Source organism: Ornithorhynchus anatinus, chromosome Y4 (assembly GCF_004115215.2).
Source record: "Ornithorhynchus anatinus isolate Pmale09 chromosome Y4, mOrnAna1.pri.v4, whole genome shotgun sequence".
In the NCBI taxonomy this organism is placed as follows: Eukaryota; Metazoa; Chordata; class Mammalia; order Monotremata; family Ornithorhynchidae; genus Ornithorhynchus; species Ornithorhynchus anatinus.
Window position 1 is genome coordinate 70,235 of NC_053178.1, and position 25,841 is coordinate 96,075.

The 25,841-nt window shown below is 49.0% G+C and overlaps 1 protein-coding gene across 1 annotated transcript; it reads right to left on the reverse strand.

Annotated features, from left to right (window-relative positions):
• Positions 1-5,947: 5,947 nt before the first annotated feature.
• Positions 5,948-25,401, reverse strand: LOC114808702 (myelin-oligodendrocyte glycoprotein-like). Its single transcript, XM_029056522.1, is given in 9 exon segments — positions 5,948-5,976; positions 6,623-6,742; positions 7,891-7,911; positions 8,573-8,707; positions 10,268-10,314; positions 10,316-10,469; positions 10,472-10,634; positions 12,058-12,069; positions 25,048-25,401. Coding segments are annotated over 9 exon segments (1,035 nt in total).
• Positions 25,402-25,841: the final 440 nt, after the last annotated feature.

A 25,841-nucleotide genomic window follows, 5' to 3' on the forward strand; every position in this document is an offset into this window, starting at 1 on the left:
AGTCCCTCTGCCACTGGGTCTCATGGTAAATACTCTAAGTCTTGTGGTTTACCTCACTGACCTCACCATGAACTTTCAATTTCCCCGCTCCTGGCTTCCATCCCATTCTTCACTTCCCTCATCTCCTCTCCCAGCCAGCTCCTCCCATCCCCTTGCTACGCCCCCACCCCTCCTCCCTGCCCATTCCCTGGAATCCCTCTGTACCATCACGACCCCTCATCCCCCTCCCCTGGCCCCTGCCAACTCATTCCCTCCCAACCCTCCTCATCTCCCTCACCCTCCCCCCCTCTCCCCTCCCTTCACAGATGCTACCATTGTGGCCCTGCTCCATCATGGAAAGCTCCTCTTCATCCTTGACCTGTTCCTGTCCCATTCTCTCCTCCTCACCATCATTTAAACTTGCCTCTCCTGTAATGTCACGGTCTTTCCTGCTGTTCTCCAGCAGAGGTTTCTTTTTCTCCCACTCCCCCAGACTCACTAGGAAAGGAGGAGGTGTCGGCATCCTTCTTGCATGCCACTTTCACACCATCCTTTCTCCCCCCTCCCTTTCCTTCCCCTCCTTTGAAGTCTATATCATCCGCCTCTCTGACCCCCTCCAGATTCTCGAAGCCATCATCTACCCCACCCAAGTCCCACCTCCAACTTCTTTAACCATTTTGACCTTTTTCTCACCTTCCTTCTCTCTCTTTCCATACCCCCTTTGATCCTTGGTCACTTCAACATCCCCATAGATGTATCCGATGACTCTTCTGCCTACTGCCTCTCTCCTCAACTCTGCCAACCCACCTCCCCCATTCACCAACTTGGCCACACACTCGATGTCATCATCTCTAACCGCTGCACAATTTCCAAGCTCACCAACTCTGAAATCCCTCTCTCTGGCCATAACATTCTTACTTGGCTCCTTTCTCATTCTCCTCCTCCCTTTGAATATGTACTGTTCCCCCTCAGAGACCTCCACTCTCTTGATCCCATCCATGTCTCTCAGGGCCTCACACCCCACCTAGCCTCCCTACCCACTCTACCCACTCTTGATGACTAAATAGATTCTCTCAACTCCAACTCCACTGGCTCTACTCAACCTAGCTCACTCTCTCCCTTATCCTTTCATCATTCTTACACCATTAACCCACAGCCCTGGATCACCTCCACTGTCCACCTCCTTCGCTCTTATGCTTGAGCTGCTGAATGCTGCTAGAGACCAGACCAAGCTGTCCACTTTGTTTCCCCTTTCTTGCCTTAACTCTGCCCTCTCTTCTGCCCAACAAAACTATTTCTCTTCCCTTATTGGAACCCATGCCCATCATCCTTACCAGCTGTTCCGGTCATTTAACTCTGTCCTCAGGCCCTCTGTTCCTCCCCCTCCCCCATCCATAACTCCCAACAACCTTGATTAGGAAAATTGACACCATCAGGTCTGAGCTCCCCCAAGTCACCCCTCTCCTTTCCCCACCGCCCCCCACTTTCAACCCCCTCCTCTACTTTCCCATCCTTCCCAGCATAAATTTCAGAGGAAATCTCCTCCCTCCTCTCAAGTGCCAGCCCCTTTAATGCACTTAAGACCTCATTCCCTCCCACCTTATGATAACTCTCTCCCCTTCCCTCCTCTCCTCTTTAACTTCCATCTTCAACTGCTCACTTTACAGTGGCTTCTTCACCTCTACCTTCAAACAAGCCCACCTCTCCCCCATCCTAAAAAACCTTTTCCCTTGACCCCCACAGCCCCCTCCAGTTATCACTTCATCTCCCTCTTACCCTTCCTTTCCAAACCCTTGGAACGAGTCCTCCAAACCAATTCCTCTTCACCAATTCTTTCCTGGACCCCCAATCTGGCTTCCATTTCCTTCTCTCCCTTGAAACCTCTCTTTCAGAGGTCACCAATGACCCTCCTTTTTGCCACGTCCAATGGCTCCTACTCTGTCCTAATCCTCCTCGATCTCTCAGCTGCCTTTAACACTCTCGACCATCCCCTTCTCCTCAACACATTGTCCAACCTTGGCTTCACTGATTCCGTCCTTGTCTGGTTCTCTTCATTTCTCTGGCCAATCATTCATGGGCTCCTTCTCCCCCTCCCATCCCCTAACTGTAAGGGTTCCTCAAAGATCAGTTCTTGGTCCCCTTCTATTCTACATCTTAATTTACTCCCTTGGTGAACTCATTTGTTCCCTGGCTTCAAGTATCATCGTTATGCCAATTATGCCCAAATCTACATCTCCCCAGTTCTCTCTCCCTCCCTCCAGGCTCACATCTCCTGCTGCCTTCAGGACATCTCTACTTGGATGTCCTCCCCTCACTTAAAACTCAGCATGTCCAAAACTGAGCTGCTTATCTTCCCTCTCTTCTCCCTGACTTTACCATCAGTTTCCCATCACAACCATCCTTCCCATCTCACAAACCCATAACCTTGGTGTCATCCTTGACTCTGCTCTCTCAATACCCCATATATTCAAATCTGTTACCAAATCCTATCAGTCTTATCTTCACAACATTGCCAAGATCTGCCCTTTCCTCTCCATCCAAACCACTACTACATTAGTACAGTCACTCATCCTATTCTGACTGGATTACTATATCATCCTCCTTTTTGACCTCCCAATCTCCTGCCTCTCCCTACTTCAGTCCATACTTCCGCTGCCTGGATTATCTTTCTACAGAAACATTCAGGTATGTCACCCCTTCCTCCTCAAAACTCTCGAGTGGTGGTCTGTTAACCTCCATATCAAACAAAAACTCCTCTATATTGGCTTCAAAGGTCTCCATCACCTTGTCCCTTCTTACAGCACCTCCCTTCTCTCCTATATCCCAGCCCACACAATCCACTCCTCTGGTGCCTCGATCTTGCCTCGACCTGCTATTAACCCTGGCTCATATCCTACCTCTGGCCTTGGACACCCTCCCTCCTCAATTCTTCCAATCACTGTTCCCCAGTTCAAAGCACTACTGAAGGGCTATGACTAAGCCCCCCATTTTCTCAGCTCCCTCACCCTTCCACTTCACTTCAACTTGTTCCTTTTGCTCTTCCTCCCCTCCCTGCCCCACAACACTTGTTTATATATATATCTATAATTCTATTTATTTATATTGTTGCCTATTTACTTGTTTTGATGTATGTCTACTCCCATCTAGAGAGTAAGCCCGGTGTGGGTGGGATTGTCACTCTTTATTGTTAAAATGTACTTTCCAATTAATACAATGCTCTGCACAGAGTAAGTGCTCAATAAATACGATTGAATGAGTGAATATGTTCCCTGCCCACATCAGTTTACATGGGTTTGGCGACCCCCGGGGAGTGTAGGACCCCCAGGCCCGTGGGGATTGCAGCAAGTGAGTTGGTTGTACCGGTGACCCAGAGGAACGGGTGGGGTGGGGGGTGGTAGGAGCAGAGACTCCCAAACCTATCACCTGTCCCCCATCCCGTATTCCCAAGAGGTCCTCACAGGTGCAGGAAGCTGAGGCGGGGCTGTAAGCAGCTCCCAAACATGATAGGCTTTGTCCCCCAGATCCAGGCCTCCCTCGGAGCAGGGGTTGAGCAGTCAGGGAGGGAGGTGCAGAATTCTGGGCCTTTTGGATCACAAGCAAATTGCATGCAAAAGAATTGGAAAAAGAGCTTTTATTTCTTCTTTGGAAGGCCCTGGTTTGGGCCCTTGTGGGTGGGAGGGTTACAGTAAAGAAATGAGAGCGAGGAGTGGCAAAGACCAAAAGTGTTGGGGGAGGGTTTGGTGGAGGGAAGGAGGGAAGTCCTGGGAAGGAAGAAGTCTTCTCTCTGCTTCTCCAATAGCATCTTCACCCTCGAAAATCCAGGCTGTAGCCATGAGTCCTGGCCCCATACCCTCAGAATACAGCTGGGATTGGCCCATTGGTCTCCTTGCTGAGAGGTCCATCCATGTCAGCTCCAGGGTCTTGAGTTCTCACGAAAACGGTATTCTGGAGGAGGAGGGACTGGGGCCAGCGGATTCCAGAGCTGGTGGCCATAGACAGGTTCCTCCTCCTGCTGTCACCTTCTTCAGTCTCTGCCACTGGCTAGGTTGGGGTTCTGCTGCCCCACAGGGAAGGGGTTTAACCTTGCCTTCTCAGCTCAGGGAAGTGGTTTAACCTCTTCTCAGGGTTCTATTCTTTTGGCCTTCCCCAGTGGGGGGGTCTAGCTTCACCTTGCTAGCCTTCCCTGGGGTGGTGTCTAGCCTTGCCCCACCTGCCCTCAAGGAGGTCTAACCTTGCCCTGTCAGCCCCCTGGGGAGTGGGTCTAGCCTACCTTACCGGCCCCCACACAAGTTTAACCCGACTCTGCCAGTCTCCCCGGGAGTTGTAGCCTTATCCTGCCAGCCTCTCGAGGGAAATATTTAGAGACTTAATTTAGGATGAGTGAGAAGAGTTGATATGAAATGGAGAGAGCTGGGGTGGACCCTCAAAGCCACTAGAAAAAGTGTGGAGTTTTTTCTTTTTCTTTTTTCATGCGAAGGGAGATGTGCTGCTGAGTAATGTTTCAGGCAGATGATTCCGGCAGCAGAGGGGAATATGGACTGAACAGGGGAGAGGCTGGAGGCAAACACCAGACAGGAAGCTGAAACAGGTAAAGTACCTATTTTGATCTGCTATTTAGACCTCTGGGCTTGGAGCCCAACTGGAAAAGACTTCAGAGGAAAGAGGATGGTGGAGCAGGGTTCTTGCTAGAGAAGAGAGGTTTAAGGCAGGGAGCTTGGTGGGTTGGATGGGGAAATGAATAGTAAGAGTAATAATAATGATATTTCTTAAAATACTATGTGCCAAGCACTGTTCTAAGCACTGAGGTAAATGCAAAGTAATCAGTTTGTCCCACATGGGGCTCAGTCTTAATCTCCAATTTACAGATGAGGTATAAATCATCGAATAAAGCTTTTGAGTCTCCAAAGAGATATCAGAGATCGTGATGAACTGTCTTCTGTTTGTACTCAAACAAGTAGAAAGTAGTAACTGCAGGAGGGAGTGAGGATAGACCACTGAAGGTTGAGGGAAGATATGGGAGAGGAAGGAAAGGAGGTGGACAGAAGTCTCCCAGCAGAGGGGAAGCAGCATGGCCTAGTGGAAAGAGCCCAGGGTCAGAGGAACCGAGTTCTAATCCTGCCCCCAGCTCTTGTCTGCTGTGTGACCTTGGGCAAGTCACTTCCCTTCCTCTGTGCCTCAGTTCCCTCACCTACAAAATGGGGATTCGAGACCTCTTCTCCCTTCTTCTTAGAGTATAAGCACTTTTCATCTATCCCAGTGCTTAGTATAGTGTTTAACACACTGGAGCTCCCACCATCTCTGTGGTTGATGGAAGGGGCCAGCTATATGGAGGCAGAGAGAGAGGCACTGCAGGTTGGGAAATGGGAGATTTTCTAATTCACAATTCCTCAGTGAACAGAGCAGATTGCGCAGGGGCTGCCAGGAGCACGATTATCACAGCTAATTGTCCTTTAATGAGCATTCGCTCTATGGAGGGAGTGTTTTAAAGAGGCTGGTGGAAAAGTTGAACCCAGACACCTTATAACTGCAACCCCTTTTCTGCTGGTATTTCTCCCTCGGACAGCTGGAATGTGGAAAAGGGACTGGTGCATGGTGCTTGCCATGCTGGGGAGATTTGACAGGATCTGGGAGTCTGTCCTCTGGAAGACTAGCCTCCATCCATTTTTCTTCCTCTCAACAGCCACCTCAGGATTTTTGCACCACTTCCTTACAATAAAAGCACTTCTTGAATATTTTGACTTATCTACTCTACCATTTTGAGAACTTTCTCACCCACTTCTCGATCTTTTCATTCTCTCCTTCCTCTTATATCTCTCATTTATTTTGTGTCTGTCCTTCTCCACCCTCTGTTGGATTATTTTATGATCTTTGAGGGCAGAGTCCTTATATTCTAACTCTTCCTACAGATTTCTGCACACAGTAGGTTCTTAATTGATACTACTGAGTGATTTAGGGAGGAAACAGAAATTTAAAAACCCAACTCTTCCAGGAATTGACCTAAAATAGAGAGAGAGAGAGAGATTGATGAGGCAAAGTATATACATATTTGTAACATCTATTTATGTTAATGTCTGTCTCCCCCTTTAAACTGTAACCTTGTTATGGGCTGGGAATGTATCTACCAACTCTGTTACATTGTACTCTCCCAAGCACTTAGTACAGTGCTCTGCGCACAGTAAGTGCTCAATAAATACCATTGATTGTCCTCTAGATTGTAAGCTTGTTTTGGGCAGGGAATGTGTTTACCATCTCTGTTGTTTGGACTCTCTCAAGAGCTTAGTAAAGTGGTCTGCAAACAGAGAGTGGTAAACAGATACAATTTAAACAAAATTCCCCAGTAAATACAACTGATCGATTGATCTGTTGTTCTGTGTCCAGAACAGGAAACAGGAAACAGGAACAGAACAGTTCCCAGACTCCTTCAGGGGAGGGTAGCCCCCTCCCATCTCCCACCTTAAAGCCCAAGGAAGAGCTAACTCCTGACCAGTCCCTTTTTCCATTAGCCTTTGGTGAGGGGGCAGGAGGTAGCCTATCTTTTCCCATCATGCCTCTCTCCCCCCTCCCATCCCTCAGACCATTTCCTGAGGGAGGGACCTGACTCCTTGCCCAGCCCCATTGCCCTCCCAGGCATGCCTGGCCCCACCTGCCAGTCTGCATTGCAGCCACTTGTAGCAGAGGTTCATGGCCACCGTGATCATGGCCAGGATGGGCAAGACCACGAAGAGAGTTATTTTCCAGCCGGGCACCCTCAGGAAATGGTGGTCTGACATTAGAATCGTGGATTAGGGCAGGTTCCAGTCTAGGGATTATCCATTCTAATAATATTCATCGACTCATTCTTCATGCACATTAACCTCCTTTGGAGTGCCAGGTCGCCTAGAGACACTGACATGGTTACACAGAATTCAGTTTAGATAGTCTCTGGAACCCAAGGGGCTCAAAGACTAAAGCCTTCAACCATTAGAATACAATCCAGTCAATCAGAAAAAGAGGTTTGGCTTAAAGCAGTGTGGCCCAAAGGAAAGAGCATGGGCTTGGGAGTCAGGGTACCTGGGTTCTAATCCTGGCTCTGTCACTTGCCTCTGTGACCTTGGACAAGTCTCTTAACTTCTCTGGGCCTCAGTTTCCTTATCTGTAAAATGGGATTCAACCCCTGTTCTCCCTTCTATTTAGACTGCGAGTCCCGAGTAGGGCATAGACTGTGTCTGACATGATTACTTCTGTATTTAACCCTGTACTTAGAACTTAGTAAACACTTAGCAAATGCCATTTGCCCTTCTGACTCCTCGACCCATGCTCTATTCATTAAGTCATGCTTAGGGCAGTGTTCTACACACAGTAAGCTCTCAATAAATATCAATGATTGATTGATTAGATTGATGAGCCCCCTATGGGAAAGGGACTTCTTCCAATCTGATTATCTCATATCTGTCCCAGCACATAGTACAGTGCTCAGCACGTAGTGCTTAACAAGCATCATTTAAAAGAAATGGGGGGATTAAGTTGGGATGGGGTGGAACCCAGTGCCAATCCGGGAAATCTTTCTGGAGATGAGCCTCAGGAGACTATCCAGTTCAGGAAGGGCAAAATTTGGTTAGGTGGACAGGTGGAGGAAGGCTGATCCAGGTTTTAGCGGTTGCCCAGGGCTAGAGGAAAGACCCCAGGGCAAAGAATGGACAGGAACCAGCCTGTCCTGTGATGGAATGGAGGAGATTGGCAGGGCTGGGCACCGTTTGGGCGAGAGCTGACAGGGAAGGCCAGGCCCCTTGTGGGAGCTCAAGCTCTATGAAACAAACCAAACACATGTGATGGGTTTGGCAACTGTCTGTATTGTGTGTTTTGTCAGGGATCTTTCTCCTCTCCTTGGAACTGAGCTGGGGAGAGGAGAAGAGCTATGGAAGGAGCACATACCAAATGTTCTGTGTAAGTTTTTTGAAACACAAAGAGGCAACCAGAGATCATTGTGGGAACCTCTGAGTTTACAGTTGCTTCACCTCCAGCCGCTCTAGGGTATTATTCCCCTCTCTCCCTTGTCTTTCCCTTCCCCCATTCCACTCTGGGACTTCTGAGTTGGATTTCAGCTGTGGCCAAAGGGTCTTAGATTGGGAGCAAGCTTGGGGTTCAAGGGATCTCACAGAGAAATGATCTAGGTACAGGTGGCTGAACAGGGGGAAGCATATCACTATGGTCCGTTGCAAGTCCAGCCTAAAGCCCGTGATGCCAAGTATTCTTCCAAATCTGAAACCTTTGAGACTGCTGGGGGCCACCCTAACTTTAAGCACTTAGTTCATGGTTGATTGATCAGTAGGAACAAAGGAGATGGGGAGCAGGAGGAGGGTTGGGAATGGCAGGAAAGAGTGTAGGGCTTAAGGAGAAGATAGGCCAGGACTCATTTGGAAAACCAAAAAGCCAGCAGTCAGGTGATTGTCATGGCAGAACTGGGGATGCTAGTCACACCTCTTTCTCCCTACTCCTGGAAGCCTCAAATCCCTGCCAAGTTTATTGTCCTCTCCTGAGCATTTAGAACAGGGCTCTGTATGACAGTTTCTGCATAGAGATGATTAGAGAGCCATGCCTTACCCCCTCCTCCCCTGAATCTCTTTCCCCAGGGTACCTGTCAGCCTCCATTGCAGGCAGAGTAAGCCAAATCTGACTACTACCTGCAGCACCAAGATGGACAGAACCACAGTCAGGTACAGCATTCCTGGGTTAATCCAGTAAAAGGGATCTGAAACAGGAAGCCTGCTTTAAGTCACCATCTTGGCCCTGACCCTAACTGAGTTGATCCTCTGCATCTCCCTTGTACTTGGATTTGCACCCTATATTTGCATCACTCCCAAGACCAAAGCAATTTAAATTATCTAAAATTATATATTACAATCTTTAAATTATCTTGAAATCTTGTATTATAAATCATATCTTTAATTTAAATATTTAAATTATATGTGATAAATTATTTATTTTAATGTCTGTCTCCCTCTCTAGACTGTAAGTTCATTATGAGCAGGGAATGTGCCTGCTAATTCTGTTGTATTGTACTCTCTCAAGGGCTTATACAGTGCTCTGCACATAGGAAGCATTCAATAAATACCATTGATTCAATGATAGGCTGTTTTATTCACCCCTCCTTCAGCCCCATAGCACTTATATCCATTTACATAATTTATTTATATTAATGTCTTTATTCTGCTTATTTGGGCAGTGAACATGCCTACCAACTCTTTTATATTGTATTCTCTCAGTGCAGTGCTCTGTGCAGAGTGAGCACTCAGTAAATGTGAATTAATTGTTTAATTGTGCCAGTGGATCTAAGCTAATGTTTAGCCTCATTCATTCAACCAAAGAAGCATCACCCCTCATTGGATAGAGCCCCAGCCTGAGCATCAGAGGACTTGTGTTTTAATCCCTGCTCTGTGTCCTCGGGCAAGTCCTGTAACTTCTATCTGCCTCAGTTACCACATCTGTAAAATGAAGATTAAAACTGTGAGCCCTGTGCGGTACAGGAACTATGTCCAACTTGATTAGCTGGTGTCTACCCCATCTCTTAGTATAGTGCTTAATACATAGTAAGGGCATTACAATACTATTAAAAACATAAGCCATAGTTTATTTTCCAAATATCCTTCCTAATATTTGGTCTAAATCCCTTCTTTTGGAAAGGAAAATATGTACCAATAATAGAACTGGAAATTTTATGAGTTGAAAAAGTTCAATAAATCATCAAATCTTTTTTGAGTGCCCCACAGCACTGGACTGGATACATTAATTTTCATCCAGTTACTTTTTCGGGCCTTGCCCATAGCAGTTGCTCAATTAATGCTATTCAACTACAATTTGATATCACCTAATCTATCTCCCTTCCTCCAGATCAGATCTTGTAGAAAGTAGATTCATTTATTTTTGATTACTGGCTCTTTCTGACCCAAAAATTACCTATTCTCCAAGGAAGGAAGACTAATTTAAATCTTTTCCGGCTATGTATCTCGGATCTAACCTAAATCCTTCACACTGCAGCCAAAACCTATTTCATTCTGAGGAGTAAGTCCTTCCAGTTTAACTTAAATACCTTGAGTCTAATCTAAATCCTCATACTGCAGCTACAGCCTATTTCATTGTGAGTCTTAAATCCTTCCCGTTTATCCAAAATGCCTTGAGGCTAACAGAAGTTTTTCAGACTCTAGCCAAGCCCATTTTCTTTCATTCTGAGGTCTGGGGAAACAGAAGGTGATTTCCAAGGAAGACAGAAAGAGGGGGGGAGGGTCCCCAGATTATCAATCGCAGCTGACACCTTCGACAATGAGCTGCACCGCTGCCTCCTCCTGGTAAGAGTGATCGGTACAAGCAGGTGTAGCCGCCCTCACTGATGATTCTCACATGGTGAAGCTGGAGGGCCATTTGGAGCTGGAGGGCCATTTGGCCCTTGCTGATGGCCTCCTTAACCAGCTCAGTGCTCCCCAGGAACTCCGGAGCCTGCTCCTCGACCTGATCTCATGGCAGTACATGTGGGTCACCCTGTAGAACGGTCTGCGGTACCAGCCCACCTCCATGCCCGAGACATTCTTTTCTGGTGACAAGAGGCCCGGCAGTTTGACGTCTTCCCCAACAAAAGCCATGAAGGATAGGGTTGGCACCATCACCAAGAACTGTTCTGCTTGCTACTCAGGTGAAAGAGACAGAGTGTCAGAGGTGATCCCAGCCACAAACCAGAATCAGTAGACAGAATAGATCTAAAAGAGCTGGGTGGCAAGGGAGGCCTTTGCCATGGAAGAAGGCTGACTGGGGATGTTCTTGAAGTTTTCCAAACTCTGGAGTATGTGGGCGGGAAGAGCACAGTATCGTCGTTCACAGCTTAGTGTGCACATTTCACTCCTCAGGCGCCAGTCTGCTCATTGAACTTCCATATCGTCTGTTTTGCTGCTAACTCTTTGCCCACATCTTCCATTGGGCCTGGAACTCCCCATTCATATCTGTCAGAACATCATTCTCCCTAACTTCAAATCTTTATTAAAGCCATATCTCCTCCAAGAGGCCTTCCCTAACTAAGCCCTCATCTCCCTTATCTTTCCTCCCTTCTTGGATCAACTTTGTGCTTGTCTGCGTACCTCTTAAGGACTTTTATACCCACCCCATCCGCACACACATATGTCCATAGTCTTATATTCTACTGTTTCCCCTAGGTGTAAATTATTTTAATGTCTGTCTCTTCTTGTAGACTACAAACTCCTTGTGGGCAGGGATTACATCTACCAACTATCTTTTATTTTACTTTCTCAAGTGCTTATTACAGTGTTCTGTATGCAGTAAAAGCTCACTAAATACCATGGATTGACTGACTGACCCCAAAAGACACCCACTGAAATGACCCCAGCATGAGAGGTTCCAACTGAAAGGACCCCAGGATGAAGGGCACCCACTAAAACTTGAGGGCAGAAGTTCGAAACAAACCAAAGGAAATGCAGGGACTTCACCCCACAGTGATTGGTGAATGCTCGTTAGCACAGGAAGTGATATTGGACAAAATGTGAGAAGGTGCAAGAGGAAGATTAGATATGTTTGACAGTGTATATTTGTGGGCAGAAGCATGTTGGAGAGAGGTTGGGCCCTGGAAGTAAGTTTGGGAGGACCCCATTATGCATTTGTGATGTGCTCCTTAGAAATAAGGCAGCAGTTTGCAGTTTGTTAAGTTCTATTCTAGAAACGTCCTTAACATGGTAACCAAGCGCTACAGGCAAACTCCTTACCTATTACCTTCCATTGTTCCTAATGGTTTTCCAGCTCCCCTGAACTCCAAACTCAGCCCCTTCCTCCCCAACTCCCCACTCTCCACTTCCCAGTGTATCCTAGATCTAAGAGTATCCAGTACCACATTGAACCCAGACAGAAAACAAGCTAGAATAAAAATGAGTTGTGTGAACTCCAATTGAAAACCAGAACCTTCAGGAATTTGAAAGACCACTTTGTGAGAGAGCAAGAGACAGGGTTCAAACCTGAATTTGGCATGGGTCGCTGAAGCAGAAGAGGGAATGGGAGCAGGAAGGGCCTGGGACAACTGGGCTGGGGAGAGCTTTGGCCACTCACCATTTCCAGGATCTGGGGAAAGAGGGACTGGGGGTTAGGTCAGGTGGAAGCTGAGAGACCGGAGGAATCAGCATGGCCAGATGGAAAGAGCTTGGGTCTGGAAATCAGAGGAACGGGGTTCTAATTCTGGCTACACCATTAGTCTTCTGAGTGACCTCACTTCACTTCTCTGGGCCTCAGTTCCCTCATCTGTAAAATGGGGATTAAGACTTTGAGCCATACGTGGGACAGGATCTACGTGAACTTGATGAGCTTGTAACTCCCCCAGTGCTTAGTACAAGTGCCTGGCCCATAGAAAGAGCTTAACGAATACTATTAAAAAACAAATAAAAATGAGGTAGCAGATATGTTGTGTACATCTTCTCCAACTCATCTCTGACCTCCTCCACCAAAAGCTGCAGCTGTAAATCTCAGATTTTCCCCACATCCTCCTTTCTCAGAATACAAAGGGGCTATAGAAAAGCAGGAGATGAGAGGGTGCTGGAGAAGAGGTCTCCTGGTACTTGGTACCACTCTTTCTGATATTTCTAAGAGTCTGGGGCACCTCCCTTCCTGGCTTTCTCTTCCCCTTCCCTGCCCCCATTCACTGCATTTTTAAACTTTTTTTGTATTTGGGAAAGTCTCCTTTTTCATTGATTTACTGGGACTCCACCACTCGAAAATACTTTTTTGCCCATCTACCCCACTAGAGTGTAAGGTCCTTAAGGAGAGGGAACTTGTCCTTGTATTTCTGTTGTATTTTTCAAGTGCTTAATATAGTACACTACACTCAGGAAGTGCTCAATAAATACCATTACCATTACTTGTTCATCTCCCTGTCTCGTACCTAACTCATCTCAGATGGATACTTAAAGATCTCCTGAGAAGAAAGATTCTACTTTTCTGTGATTCACAATCATCATCATCATCGTCGTTGTTATTATTATTGTTAAGGCCTTACTGTGTGCCAAACACTTTACTAAGTGCAGGGATAGATACAGGTTAATCAGAACCCACATGGGGGCTCTCAGTCCAAGCAGTAGGGAATAGGATTTAATCCCCATTTTACCGATGAAGTACTGAGGCACAGAGAAATGAAGTGAGTTGCCCAAGGTCACACAACAGAAGAGTTGTAGAGCTAAGATTAGAACGCTGGTCCTTGTAACTCGTAGGCCCAGGCTTTTTCCACTAGGCAACACTGCTTTTCCTTGCGCCAAAGTTCTTCCTGTGGTTAACCTCAACCTCTCCTTTAATTGTTTAGGCCCATTTCCTCTGAGAAATTCAGAGACTTGTCCCAGGTCTCCTGTGGGCAGAAGATGGAATTAGAGCCCAGGTATCTTGACTCCCAGGTTTAGAACCTTTCCCTGGCCCCCAGGCCAACATAGAGGACCTGGGGTCTCTAACAGGAAGGCAGAAACTGATCTGTGTTCTGCACCGAGAGAACAGTAAAGCCAAATGAGGGTAACACAGAATCCGTCAGTGGTATTGATTAAAAGCTTACCATATGCAGGGAACTGCATGAGTGTTTGGAAGAGTACACTATGACAGAGTTGGTAGGCATGTTCCCCTCACAGAATGAGTTTGAGACTAGAGGTCAATCAATGGTGTTTTTTGAGCACTTACTGAGTGCAGAACATTCATTCAATCGTTCAATCGTATTTACTGAGTGCTTACTATGTGCAGAGCACCATATAAAGCATTTGGGAGAGTACAATAAACAATAAACAGACACATTCCCTTCCTACCATGAGCTTACAGTCTAGAACACCATACTAAACACTTCGGAGAGTACAATACAACAGAGATGATAGATACGTTTCCAACGTAAAATGAACTAACCCCTGAACCAACTGGATGACAATGCAGCTTAATGGTAAGAGCTCAGACCTAGGAGTCAGGAACACCTAGGTTCTAATCCTGGCTCCACCACTTACCTGCTGGATGACTTTAACAAGTTACTTCATTTCTCTGGGTCTCAGGTTTCCAATCTTCAAAATGGGAGATCAATACCTGTTCCTCTTTAGACTGTGATCCCCATGTGGGTCAGGGACCAAGTCCAACTTGTATCTACCCAGTGCTAGGTTCAACACTTGGAATATTTTGCATAATAAACACCAAACTTAATAATAATAATCACTTTATTTATATTCTTATCTACCTCTCCCTCTGAACTGGAAGTTCCATGTGGGAGGTAAACATGTCTGCAAAATCAGTTATATTGTACTGTCCCAAGTGCTTAGTACTGCGCACAGTATACACTCAATAAATACCACTGAATAATTATTAACTGTTGGGAGAGGAGCAAATTTGGGGTCTGTAGGAGCAGAGGAGGCTGCATCCCTCTGCGACAGGGATGGGGAGTGATCTCATCATTGCAAGGATTGGCACATAGCAAGTGTTATATAAGTTCCATCATTATTCTTAACCTAAGATAGCAAAGACTTTCTCTTTCCCTCCCAGCCCTCTGCTTTAGGAAGCTTTACAAGTAGAGCAGCTGGGCAATCAGCCCGTCAATTTTATTTATTAAACACTTACTGTGTACAGAGAACTGTACTAAAAACTTCAGACAGTACAGTACAACAATACAACAGACACATTCCCTGCCCACAACAAGTTTACAGTCTAGAAAGAGGAAGGCACAGAGGCTGTACCAAGCCTCTGGGCTTTGGAGGAGATCCCTGAAGTAGAGATCCCAGGAGGAAAGAATAATAATAATCATAATGATGATTGTGGTTCTTGTTAAGTGCTTACCATGTGTTAAGCACTGTTCTGAGTACTGGGGAAGTTACATGATGATCAGGTCAGACACAAACTCTAACCCATATAGGCTCATAAAATAACTAGGTGGGAGAACAAGTACTTAATCCCCATTTTACAGATGAGGTAACCCAGAAGTGAAGTGAGTTTCCAATACAAAAGCAAATAGAATTATAGATATATATTCACATTATTAATATAAACAGAATTATAAATGCGTACATATATACACAAGTGCTTGGGGAGGGGTAGAGCAAAGGGAGCAAGTCACGACAAAGGGGAGGAGAGGTGGAGCACAGGAAAAGGGGGGCTTAGTCTGAGAAGGTCTCCTGGTGAAGGTGAGCCTTCAGTAGGGCTTTGAAGAGGGGACATGTGATTGTTGGGTGTATTTGAGAAGGGAGGGCATTCCAGGCCAGAGGTAGGACTTGGGCCAAGGGTCGATAGTGGAACATGGGAGAACGAGTAAGGTTAGTAAGAATGTGTGGGCTGGGATGTAAAAGGAGAGAGGGAGGTGAGATGGGAGGGGGCAAGGTGTTAGAGAGCTTTGAAGACAACAGTTATGATCGAAAGGGATGGGGAACTATCTCCAGCCCCCTCAGTGTCTTCTGCCAGTCCTGGGCCAGGGTTGACTGAGAAGAGTGGGGGCCAGGGGTGGGGAGGGTCCTTTCTTGGTAACAACCCATACCATGGACAGGAAGTGGCAGAGGAGGGGGTGCCCTCGATGGCCGTCCCATTGTCCCCGAGTCTGGGGCCATCCGGACCCCTGGTCCAAGGCCCAGTTGTGTGCCTGTGGCCTGAAAATGGAGTTAAGAGAGCAGTGGAGCCTCAGCCTGAAAGAGCTTGGGTCACTACAAGACAATGGTGAATCTCTGGGAGAGCTATGATGGAGGCAGGAGTCAGTGTAGAGGGCTGGCATCCCCTGACAGTCAAAGTCTGAGCAACCTGAAAGGAATCTTGAGGGATTAGGCATTGTCTTGTCCACCCTCCAGCCTCAGAACCCTTAAGCTAGACCAGGCAAGCGAGATCATCTCAGCCAGTCAATCGTATTTATCAAGGTACCAACCACTTGGTACAATAGTGTTAGTTGAAATGGATAATTTCCTGGGGCTGCTAAGGACTTGATTGACTTGAATCAGTTTTTTAAATGGCATTTGTTAAGTACTTAATGTGAACCAGGCACTGTACAACGTGCTGGATTAAATTCAAGATAACCAGATTAGACACAATTCAGGTTCCACACAGAGTTCACAGTCTTAATCCCCATTTTCCAAATGAGGTAACTGAAGCGAGATCATCTCAGCCAGTCAATCGTATTTATCAAGGTACCAACCACTTGGTACAATAGTGTTAGTTGAAATGGATAATTTCCTGGGGCTGCTAAGGACTTGATTGACTTGAATCAGTTTTTTAAATGGCATTTGTTAAGTACTTAATGTGAACCAGGCACTGTACAACGTGCTGGATTAAATTCAAGATAACCAGATTAGACACACAGAGTTCACAGTCTTAATCCCCATTTTCCAAATGAGGTAATTGAAGCCCAGAGAAGTTAAATGACTTACCCAAAGTCACACAGCAGACAAGTGGCAGATGCAGGATTAGAACCCAGGCCTCTGACTCCCAGTTCTGAGCTTTTTCCACTAGATCACGCTGCCTCTCAAATTCTCTGATCACCCCAGTCACCTGAACAAATGTGTCCCGTCAATCACACCCCAGAAGAATGTAAGTTTAAGTTGAAGTGCTCAGTAAATACCACTGATCACTAAGGATTGAGGATGAGACCTTCTGAGTTCCCTGATGGTAAGGAAAAATGAGTTATAGTTTTGGCCATGTAGACAGAGTGGCTCCCTCTAAACCCCTGGTGGGAGGCAAGGGGGCAGCTCTCAGGTGAGGGGAAGCTCCCAGCCTCTCTGACTCTCCCTTCTCCTTCCCCAGCCCCACTTGCTCCCCAGGAGGGGAACCCTAGGGGCCAGGAGCTGGCAGCTGAACTCCTCCAAGCTGGTTTCCAGGTGACTATTTCCCTCTCCTGCCTGAAATCATAATAATTGTTAAAGTTGTAAGAAACCTGAATACCAAGCACTGTACTAAATGCTGAAATAGATACAAGGTCATCTGGCTGTACACAGTCCCTGATCCACATGGGGCTCACAGACTATACAGGATGGGGAATAGGTATTGTATCAACAGGTATTGTGTCCCCATTTTGCAGATGAGGTAAATGAGGTACAGCAAAGTTAAGTGACTTCCCTTTTCTCTCTCCCTCCCACTCTTCCTCTCTACCCTTCTCTTTCTCACTACCCTCCTCTCTTCATCTCTCCTTCTCTCTCCTTCCCTCCCCTTCTCTTTCTCTCCCTCTCCTTCTCTCTCCTTTCTCCCTCCTATTTCCCTCTCCTTCTTTCTTCCTCTCAGTCTCTTCCTGACCCCCACCCTCCTTTCAATTTTAGGGACTGGTGACATTCAAAGATGTAACCATGAGCATCTCCCAATAAAAGTGGGAACAGCTTGACCCAGACCAGATGGACTCTTATGTAGAATACATCCCTCAGGAGAACTGTAGTTTCCTGGTCTTTTCTGGTACAAATCCTTTTCCCCCACCCAATCCTTGAGATTCAGGAGTAGTCGTGTGACCTGGCAGATCAGAGACAGGGATATTCCAGTTCTTATGAGTCCACCTATGGTCCTAGGGCAGGAGGGATCTGATGGCCGGGAGTCTGAAGTAGTAGTATCAGCCCACTCTTGACTCTACGGTTTTGGGAGCTGGACTCAATTCTAATCTCCTGGAGGGTAAGGAACCTGTGTCTTGCACCTGAAGGGGACTCTCTTAAATGCAGTGTTTTGCCTTCAGTAGGTGCTTAGTAAATACCTCTGATTGATTGAACTGATTAAGCTCCATTCTGCTATGTGACCTTGGGCAAATCTCATGGAACTCTTTCAGGGTTTAGGAAGAGAAGAGAGGCTGTTAGACTAAATCTCAGGATTGCAGCTGATCCCTGAATCTCCAGCTTTGAGGTGGGGTTTCTTGCTACAGATGCGCCCCCCTCCTGCCCACCCTCATCCCTTGTTCCCTTTCCCTGTCTTTCCAGTGGGTGGCAGAGAATACATATTTAGTTAATGTCATTCCTTATGGACACCTTGGGGAAAATTATTTTGTAAGCTTCTTGAGGGCATTAATTATGTCTACCCACTGAATTGTGCTCTGCCAAATACTTAGTCCACTGCTCCATCTATATTAATGCTTAATAAATAACATGGCTTGATGGATTGGTCATTTTCATTTGTAGAATGAAAGTGTGAGAGACTTTGTGTTCCCCTTTGTTTTTAGTCTTTTCTTATAATTGATTTACTTATATCCCTCTCCTTTCAACTCCTATCCAGGTGGTGGGCAAGTAAAACCATTCAGGCTCATCTGGTTTGGAGCTTATTTTGTCTGCTGTGTGACCTTGAGCAAGTCATTTCACTTCTCTCTACCTCAGTTCCCTCTTCTGTAAAATGGGGATTCAGCATCTGTTGTCACTCTAACTTGGACTGTGAGCACCCCATGTGGGACCTGATATCTACCCCACTGCTTAGAAAGTGCTTGGAAAGCATTTAACAGGTACCCAAATTGTTATTATTCCTTTCCTCTCCATTCTTGCTTTTACCCTTGCCCCAGGGTCCTTAAGGTAGATCCCATCTCATCAAAGAAGGGAGGTTAATGAGTTGTCCAAGAAAAAATAAACAGGAAAGAAAACATAAAGTCCCCAACTGATCTTGTATGTAGCCCCAGTGGTTAGAGAAGCAGCATGGCTCAGTGGAAAGAGCCTGGGCTTGGGAGTCAGAGGTCATAGGTTTGAATCCCAGCTCCGCCACTTGTCAGCTGTGTGACTGTGGGCAAGTCACTTAACTTCTCTGTGCCTCAGTTATCTCATCTGCAAAATGGGGATTAAAACTGTGAGTCCCATGTGGGACAACCTGATCATCCTGTATCTCCCCCAAGTGCTTAGAACAGTGCTCTGCACATAATAAGTGCTTAATAAATACCAACATTATTATTAGTAGTAGTAGTATAGTGCTTGGTACCTAGTAAGTGCTAAACAAATACCCCAGTTATCATTATTACATCCCGGATATAATAATCTAATAATCCAGCTGGTCTTGGTCAGGAGAGTAATATTAATATTTCCGCTTCTAAACTGTAATATTGGTGGGATTTGTTGAACACTTATTCTGAGTCAAGCACTAGGGCAGATAGGAGTTAATCAGATGGGACCGAGTCCTTTCCGACACAGAGCTCATGATCTCAGGTGAAAATGGAGTGGAAAGAAAGAGCATCCAGTCTAGGGATGAGCAGGCATCCATATTGCAGCAGGCCACCAAGGCCCAAGGCTCATTCTTGCAGCCTCTGCCCTCCCGGGACCACAGTTGGGACCTTCAACATGCCCCAAATCTCCCTGCTGATGAGGTTGGAGAGTTTACAGGAGCAGAGCAGGAAAAAGGGAGAGAGTCCTGAATGAGAGAGAAGCGAGGTGACTGGCTGGCCAGCCTTGACCTCTCAGCTGCCTTAACACTGTAGACCATCCCCTTCTCCTCACACATTATTCATTCATTCAATAGTATTTATTGAGTGCTTACTATGTGCAGAGCACTGTACTAAGCCTTGGAATGTACAAATCGGTAACAGAGACAGTCCCTGCCCTTTGACGGGCTTACAGTCTAATCGGGGGAGACTAGCAGACAAGAACAATGGCAATAAATACAGTCAATACATCTCATTAAAACAATAGCAAATAAGTAGAATCAGGGTGATGTACATCTCACTAACAGAATAAATAGGGTAATGAAGATATAGATGTTGAGCAAATGAGTACAATGCTGAGGAGATGGGATGGGAGAAGGGGAGGAGTAGAGGGAAAGTGGGGATAGAGGGTTTAGCTGTGGAGAGGTGAAGGGGGGATAGAGGGAACAGAGGGAAAAGGGGAGCTCAGTCTGGGAAGGCCTCTTGGAGGAGATGAGCTTTAACTAGGGTTTTGAAGAGGGGAAGAGAAATAGATTGTCGGAGGTGAGGGGGGGGGCATTCCAGGACCGCGGGAGGACGTGGCCCAGAGGTCGGCGGCGGGATAGGCGAGAACGGAGGACGGTGAGCAGGTGGGCGGCAGAGGAGCGGAGGGTGCGGAGTGGGCAGTAGAGAGAAGGGAGGAGAAGTAGGAAGGGGCAAGGTGATGGAGAGCCTTGAAGCCTAGAGTGAGAAGTTTTTGTTTTGTGCGGAGGTTGATAAGCAACCACTGGAGGTATTTAAGAAGGGGAGTGACATGACCAGAGCGTTTCTGCAGGAAGATGAGCCAGGCAGGGGAGTGAAGTATAGGCTGGAGCAGGGAGAGAGAGGAGGAAGGGAGATCAGAGAGAAAGCTGACACAGTAATCTAGCCAGGATATTACGAGAGCCTATAGCAGTAAGGTAGCCATTGGGGTGGAGAGGAAAGGGCGGATCTTGGTGATATTATAAAGGTGAGACCAGCAGGTTTTGGTAATGGATCGGATGTGTGGGGTGAAGGAGAGAGCCGAGTCAAAGATGACACCAAGGTTGCGGGCCTGAGAGACGGGAAGGATGGTCGTACCATGCACGGCGATAGGGAAGTCTGGGAGAGGACCGGGCTTGGGAGGGAAGATGAGGAGCTCAGTCTTGCTCATGTTTGAGTTTTAGGTGGCGGGCCAACATCCAGGTGGAGACGTCCTGGAGGCAGGTGGAGATGCGAGCCTGAAGGGAGGGGGAGAGGACAGGGGCAGAGATGTAGATCTGCATGTCATCTGCATAGAGATGGTAGTCAAAGCCGTGAGAGCGAATAAGTTCACCGAGGGAGTGAGTGTAAATGGAGAACAGAAGAGGGCCAAGAACTGACCCTTGAGGAACTCCAACAGTTAAAGGATGGGAGGGGAAGGAGGCGCCTGCGAAGGAGACCGAGAATGACCGGCCAGAGAGATAAGAGGAGAACCAGGAGAGGACAGAGTCTGTGAAGCCAAGGTGAGATAAGGTATGGAAGAGGAGGGGATGGTTGACAGTGTCAAAGGCAGCAGAGAGGTCAAGGAGGATTAGAATGGAGTAGGAGCCATTGGATTTGGCAAGAAGGAGGTTATGGGTGACCATAGAGAGAGCAGTCTCGGTAGAGTGGAGGGGACAGAAGCCAGATTGGAGGGGGTCCAGGAGAGAATGGGAGTTAAGGAATTCTAAGCATCGATTGTAGACGACTCATTCTAGGATTTTGGAAAGGAAGGGTAGTAGGGAGATAGGGCGATAACTGGAGGGGGAAGAGGGGTCAAGAGTGGGTTTTTTTAGGATGAGGGAGACGTGGGCATGTTTGAAGGCAGAGGGGAAGGAGTCATTGGAGATTGAGTGGTTAAAGATAGAAGTTAAGGAAGGGAGGAGGGCAGGGACGATGTTTTTTAAGAGGTGAGCGGGAATGGGGTCCGAGGCGCAGGTGCAGGGGGTGGCACTTGCAAGGAGGGAGGAGATCTCCTCTGAAGGTACTGCAGGGAAGGATGGGAAAGTAGGGGAGAGGGTTGGTGTGGGGGAGGGGAGAGGCGGAGGGGTGACTTTGGGGAGCTCAGACCTGATTGTGTTGATTTTCGTGAGGAAATAGGTGGCCAGATCATTGGGGGTGAGAGATGGGGGAGGCGGAGGAACAGGGGGCCTAAGGAGAGAGTTAAAGGTCCGGAACAATTCGGGGGATGGTGATGGACATGGGTGTCGATGAGGGAGAAGAAGTTTTGCCTGGCAGAGGAGAGGGCAGAGTTAAGGCAGGAAAGGATAAATTCGAAATGTATGAGGTCGGCTTGGTGCTTAGACTTTCGCCAGCAGCGCTCAGCAGCTCGAGTATAGGCGCGTAGGAGGCGGACAGAGGTGGTAACCCAGGGCTGTGGGTTAGTGGAGCAAGAGCGGCGGAGGGAAAGGGGGGCGAGAGAGTTTAGATGAGTAGAGAGGGTGGAGTTGAGAGCGGAGACCTGATCATTGAGAGTGGGAAGTGAGGACGGGGGGCCAGGTGGGGAGAGATGCTTTTGGAAAGACGGATGGGATCAAGAGAATCTTTGTGGGGGAGTAGCAAAGATTTGCAGGGGGAGGGAGTGTTCATTCATTCATTCAATCCATAGTATTTATTGAGCGCTTACTATGTGCTAAGCACTGTACTAAGAGCTTGGAATGAACAAGTTGGCAACAGATAGAGACAGTCCCTGCCATTTGACGGGCTTACAATCTAATCGGGGGAGACAGACAGACAAGAACAAAGGAAATAAATAGAGGCAAGGGGAAGAACATCTGGTAAAAACAATGGCTACTAAATAGAATCAAGGCGATGTACATTTCATTAACAAAATAAATAGGGTAATGTAAATATATACAGTTGAGCAGACAAGTACAGTGCTGAGGGGATGGGAAGGGAGAGGGGGAGGAGCAGAGGGAGATGGGAGGAAAAGAGAGTTAAGCTGTGGAGAGGTGAAGGGGAGTGGTAGAGGAAGTACCTCTAGAGCAAGAGCAAGCAGCGTGGCTCAGTGGAAAGAGCACGGGCTTTGGAGTCAGGGCTCATGAGTTCGAATCCCAGCTCTGCCACTTGTCGGCTGTGTGACTGTGGGCAAGTCACTTAACTTCTCTGTGCCTCCGTTCCCTCATCTGTAAAATGGGGATTAAGACTGTGAGCCCCACGTGGGACAACCTGATTCCCCTATGTCTACCCCAGCGCTTAGAACAGTGCTCGGCACATAGTAAGCGCTTAACAAATACCAACTTTTTTTTTAGAGGGAGAAGAGGAGCTCAGTCTGGGAAGGCCTCTTGGACCAGGTGAGTTTTAAGTAGGGTTTTGAAGAGGGGAAGAGAATTAGCCTGGCAGAGGTGAGGAGGGAGGGCATTCCAGGACCGTGGGAGGACGTAGCCCAGGGGTCGACGGCGGGATAGGCGAGACCGAGGGACGGTGAGGAGGTGGGCAGCAGAGGAGCGGAGCCTGCGTGGTGGGCAGTAGAAAGAGAGAAGAGAGGAGAGGTAGGAAGGGGCAAGGTGATGTAGAGCCTTGAAGTCTAGAGTGAGGAGTTTTTGTTTGGAGCGGAGGTTGATAGGCAACCACTGGAGGTGTTTAAGAAAGGGAGTACATGCCCAGAGGGTATCTGCAGGAAGATGAGCGGGCAGCGGAGTGAAGAATAGACTTTTTCACGGGGCAAGAGAGGAGGAAGGGAGATCAGAGAGAAGGCTGACATAGTAGTCTAGCTGGGATATAACAAGAGCCTGTAACAGTAAGGTAGCCATTTGGGTGGAGAGGGAAGGGCGGATCTTGGTGATATTGTAAAGGTGAAACCAGCAGGTCACGGTAACGGATAGGATGTGTGGGGTGAACAAGAGAGGCGAGTCAAAGATGACACCAGGATTGCAGGCCTGAGAGACAGGAAGAATGGTCGTGCCATCCATGGTGATAGGGAAGTCTGGGAGAGGACTGGGCTTGGGAGGAAAGATGAGGAGCTCAGTCTTGCCCATGTTGAGTTTTAGATGGCGGGCCGACATCCTGGAGGCAGGAGGAGATGCGAGCTTGATGGGAGGGGGAGAGGAAAGGGGCAGAGATGTAGATCTGCAATTCCAGAAACTGGAATAGCCTAGGAGCACAGGTAATCTGTGGCCTCTGACTTTCTGTGCAGCGGGTTGAGACTTGCAGCAGCTGGCTGCAGGTCACCTCTGCCCAGAGTGCGAGATGCCCATTCTGCCTCCCCCACAAGAGGAGCCATAGGATGGGTGAGTGTCCCCGTTCTAATGAACGCTCGAGGGGCTGGAAGCCAGGTGCATCACCATGCGTACATAACACATAAGCGGATTTCTCCCAGATGATGCTCATGGATTCCTCCCAAGTGAGAAGAACAACATGGTTGAGAGCTTGCCGCCTCACCACATAAGAACGAACCATAAGTGAATTACTCCCGAGTGGGCCCTAGGTATTTTTGCCATGGTCGAGTAACACATAAGAATATTTCTCCTGATAGGGGAGCTCTAATATCATTAAATAATTCAATTCACCACATCCAAAATAGTCAAATCATTCAATTTGCCATGTCCAAAATACTCGAATAATGCAATTCACCTCATAGAATAAATACTGTATAAAATTCAGGCCTTTCCATCCCTGAGTCTCTCTTTCTCTTTCCCAGTGTCTATTCTCGAAAGAATCCGTCCTCGGGCGATGGGTGTCAAGGCCTCACTCCGGCCAGGTTCCAGGGGTCTTTGCTGAAGCAGCTGCCTCTGGGATGGCATCGTCAGGGTAGAACAGTCTGCTCTCCTAACCTCTCCCGCCCCACCGGACCATTCTGGCTGCAGGGCCAGGGGCAATCGTGACCATGCTCTCTGGCATTTCCATGCCACGCCAGGGCAGGAGTGGTGGGGCGAGGCTGCTGGGGGTCGGCTTTGCCCCGGGACTAATTAGTCTCGTTACCATAATCGCAACGAAACTAATTAGTCCTGTGGAGAGCTTCAAAGGGCGGAAACGAAACTGGGCCAGGGAGGCGGAGGCTGGCAGGGGACGGGGAGAGGCTGTGGTCCCGGGACGGGGGACTGGGAGCCCGGGAATCAGGGGCTGGACCCAGGCGTCCTGCCCTCAGCCGCAGGCCTCTCTTTATCTCTCCCCCTCCCACCTTGGTTCACATCCGGCGGGGGGGGGGGGGGGGGCGGTATCCATCCGTAGTGGATTTTAATGTCCGTCTTCGGCTCTAGACCGGAAGCTTGCGGTGGGCCGGGAAGGCGTCTGCCGACTCCGTTCCCTGCTCCTCTCCCAAGTGCTCGGTCCGGGGCTCGGCCAACGGGGAACGCTCAATACATTCGATGGAATGACCAACCGGCTGACCGAGTGACCATCAACAACCCCGACGGCCGGACGGGCCGAAAAGGCGAGCGGCCAGGCGGCCGGCCCACCCTCCTCCTTCGCGGGCCTGACCCGGCGCCCCGTGCCCGGGGTTGGGGGGTGTGTGTTCTCATCCACGGCCCTCGGGGAGCTGCCCGGGAGGGGAGGGGGGGGGGTCCAGCCGTATCCCCCAACACAGACACAGGCACACGGCCACCCGCCCGCCCGCCCCCGCGAGGCTCGGTCGACCCGGTCCCCGTCAGCCAGCCGGGAGCCCGGCCCCGCCCCCCACCGCCGGGGTCCGGCTCCCCGCCCGGGACCCCGGCCCGAGCCCCCCGCCGGAACCCCCGGGCTCCCTCCGTCCCCGTGGCAGTCCCGGTCCCCGTCCCCGTCCCCGTCTCCGCGCGCCTCCTCACCTCTCCCTGGGGGTCCTGCGAGCCCATGGTGGGGATGCGGCCCCCGCGGCGGCGCCCGGCCCGGCTCCCCGCGTCCCCCAGCCGGTCCCGCAGCCCGCAGCTGATGCGCACCTCCACGTCCAGACGCACGTTGGTGCGGAGGCTGCGGCGGGGGCAGAGGTGGCCGCAGCCGGGGCAGCTGAGCCCCGCGCCGGCCCGGGCCTGGCCGTCCCACCTGCGGCCGACGCAGCGGCGGCAGAAGCTGTGGTCGCAGTCCAGCAGCACCGGGTCCTGGAAGGCCGCGCCGCAGAGCGGGCAGGTGGACAGCCGCTCCAGCTGGGCCACCAGCCCCTTGCCCAGCTCCGCCCGGTCCATGGCGCCCCGGCCCCCCTGGCCCCCCGGCCCCCCTTGCCCCTTTTTTTCTCTACGTTCTCTCCTTAGTACGCTTCCTCCGTTCCGGGTCCTACGGCCGGGGTAGATCACAGACGGATCGGATGGGACGTGGTCCGCGTCCCCCCCGTCCCCCCTCGAGCCTCACGGTCTCGTCCTCGTTCGATGGAGGAGGTAACCGAGGCCCCCCGCCGCTCCTCGGGAAGTCCGGAGACGACACGAGGCATCTCTCCCCGGTGTCGTCTCCGGACTTCCCGAGGAGCGGCGGGGGGCCTCGGTTACCTCCTCCGTGGACGGATCCGCAAGCACGAGGGTCTGTGTGTGTACGCCTGCCTCTCTACGTCTGCGTGTAGGTGGGACTCCGGGGGTCTGCCATCGGTGGTCTTTCTCAAGAGCTTACAGTGTGCGGAGCTTGGCGCTGAGCA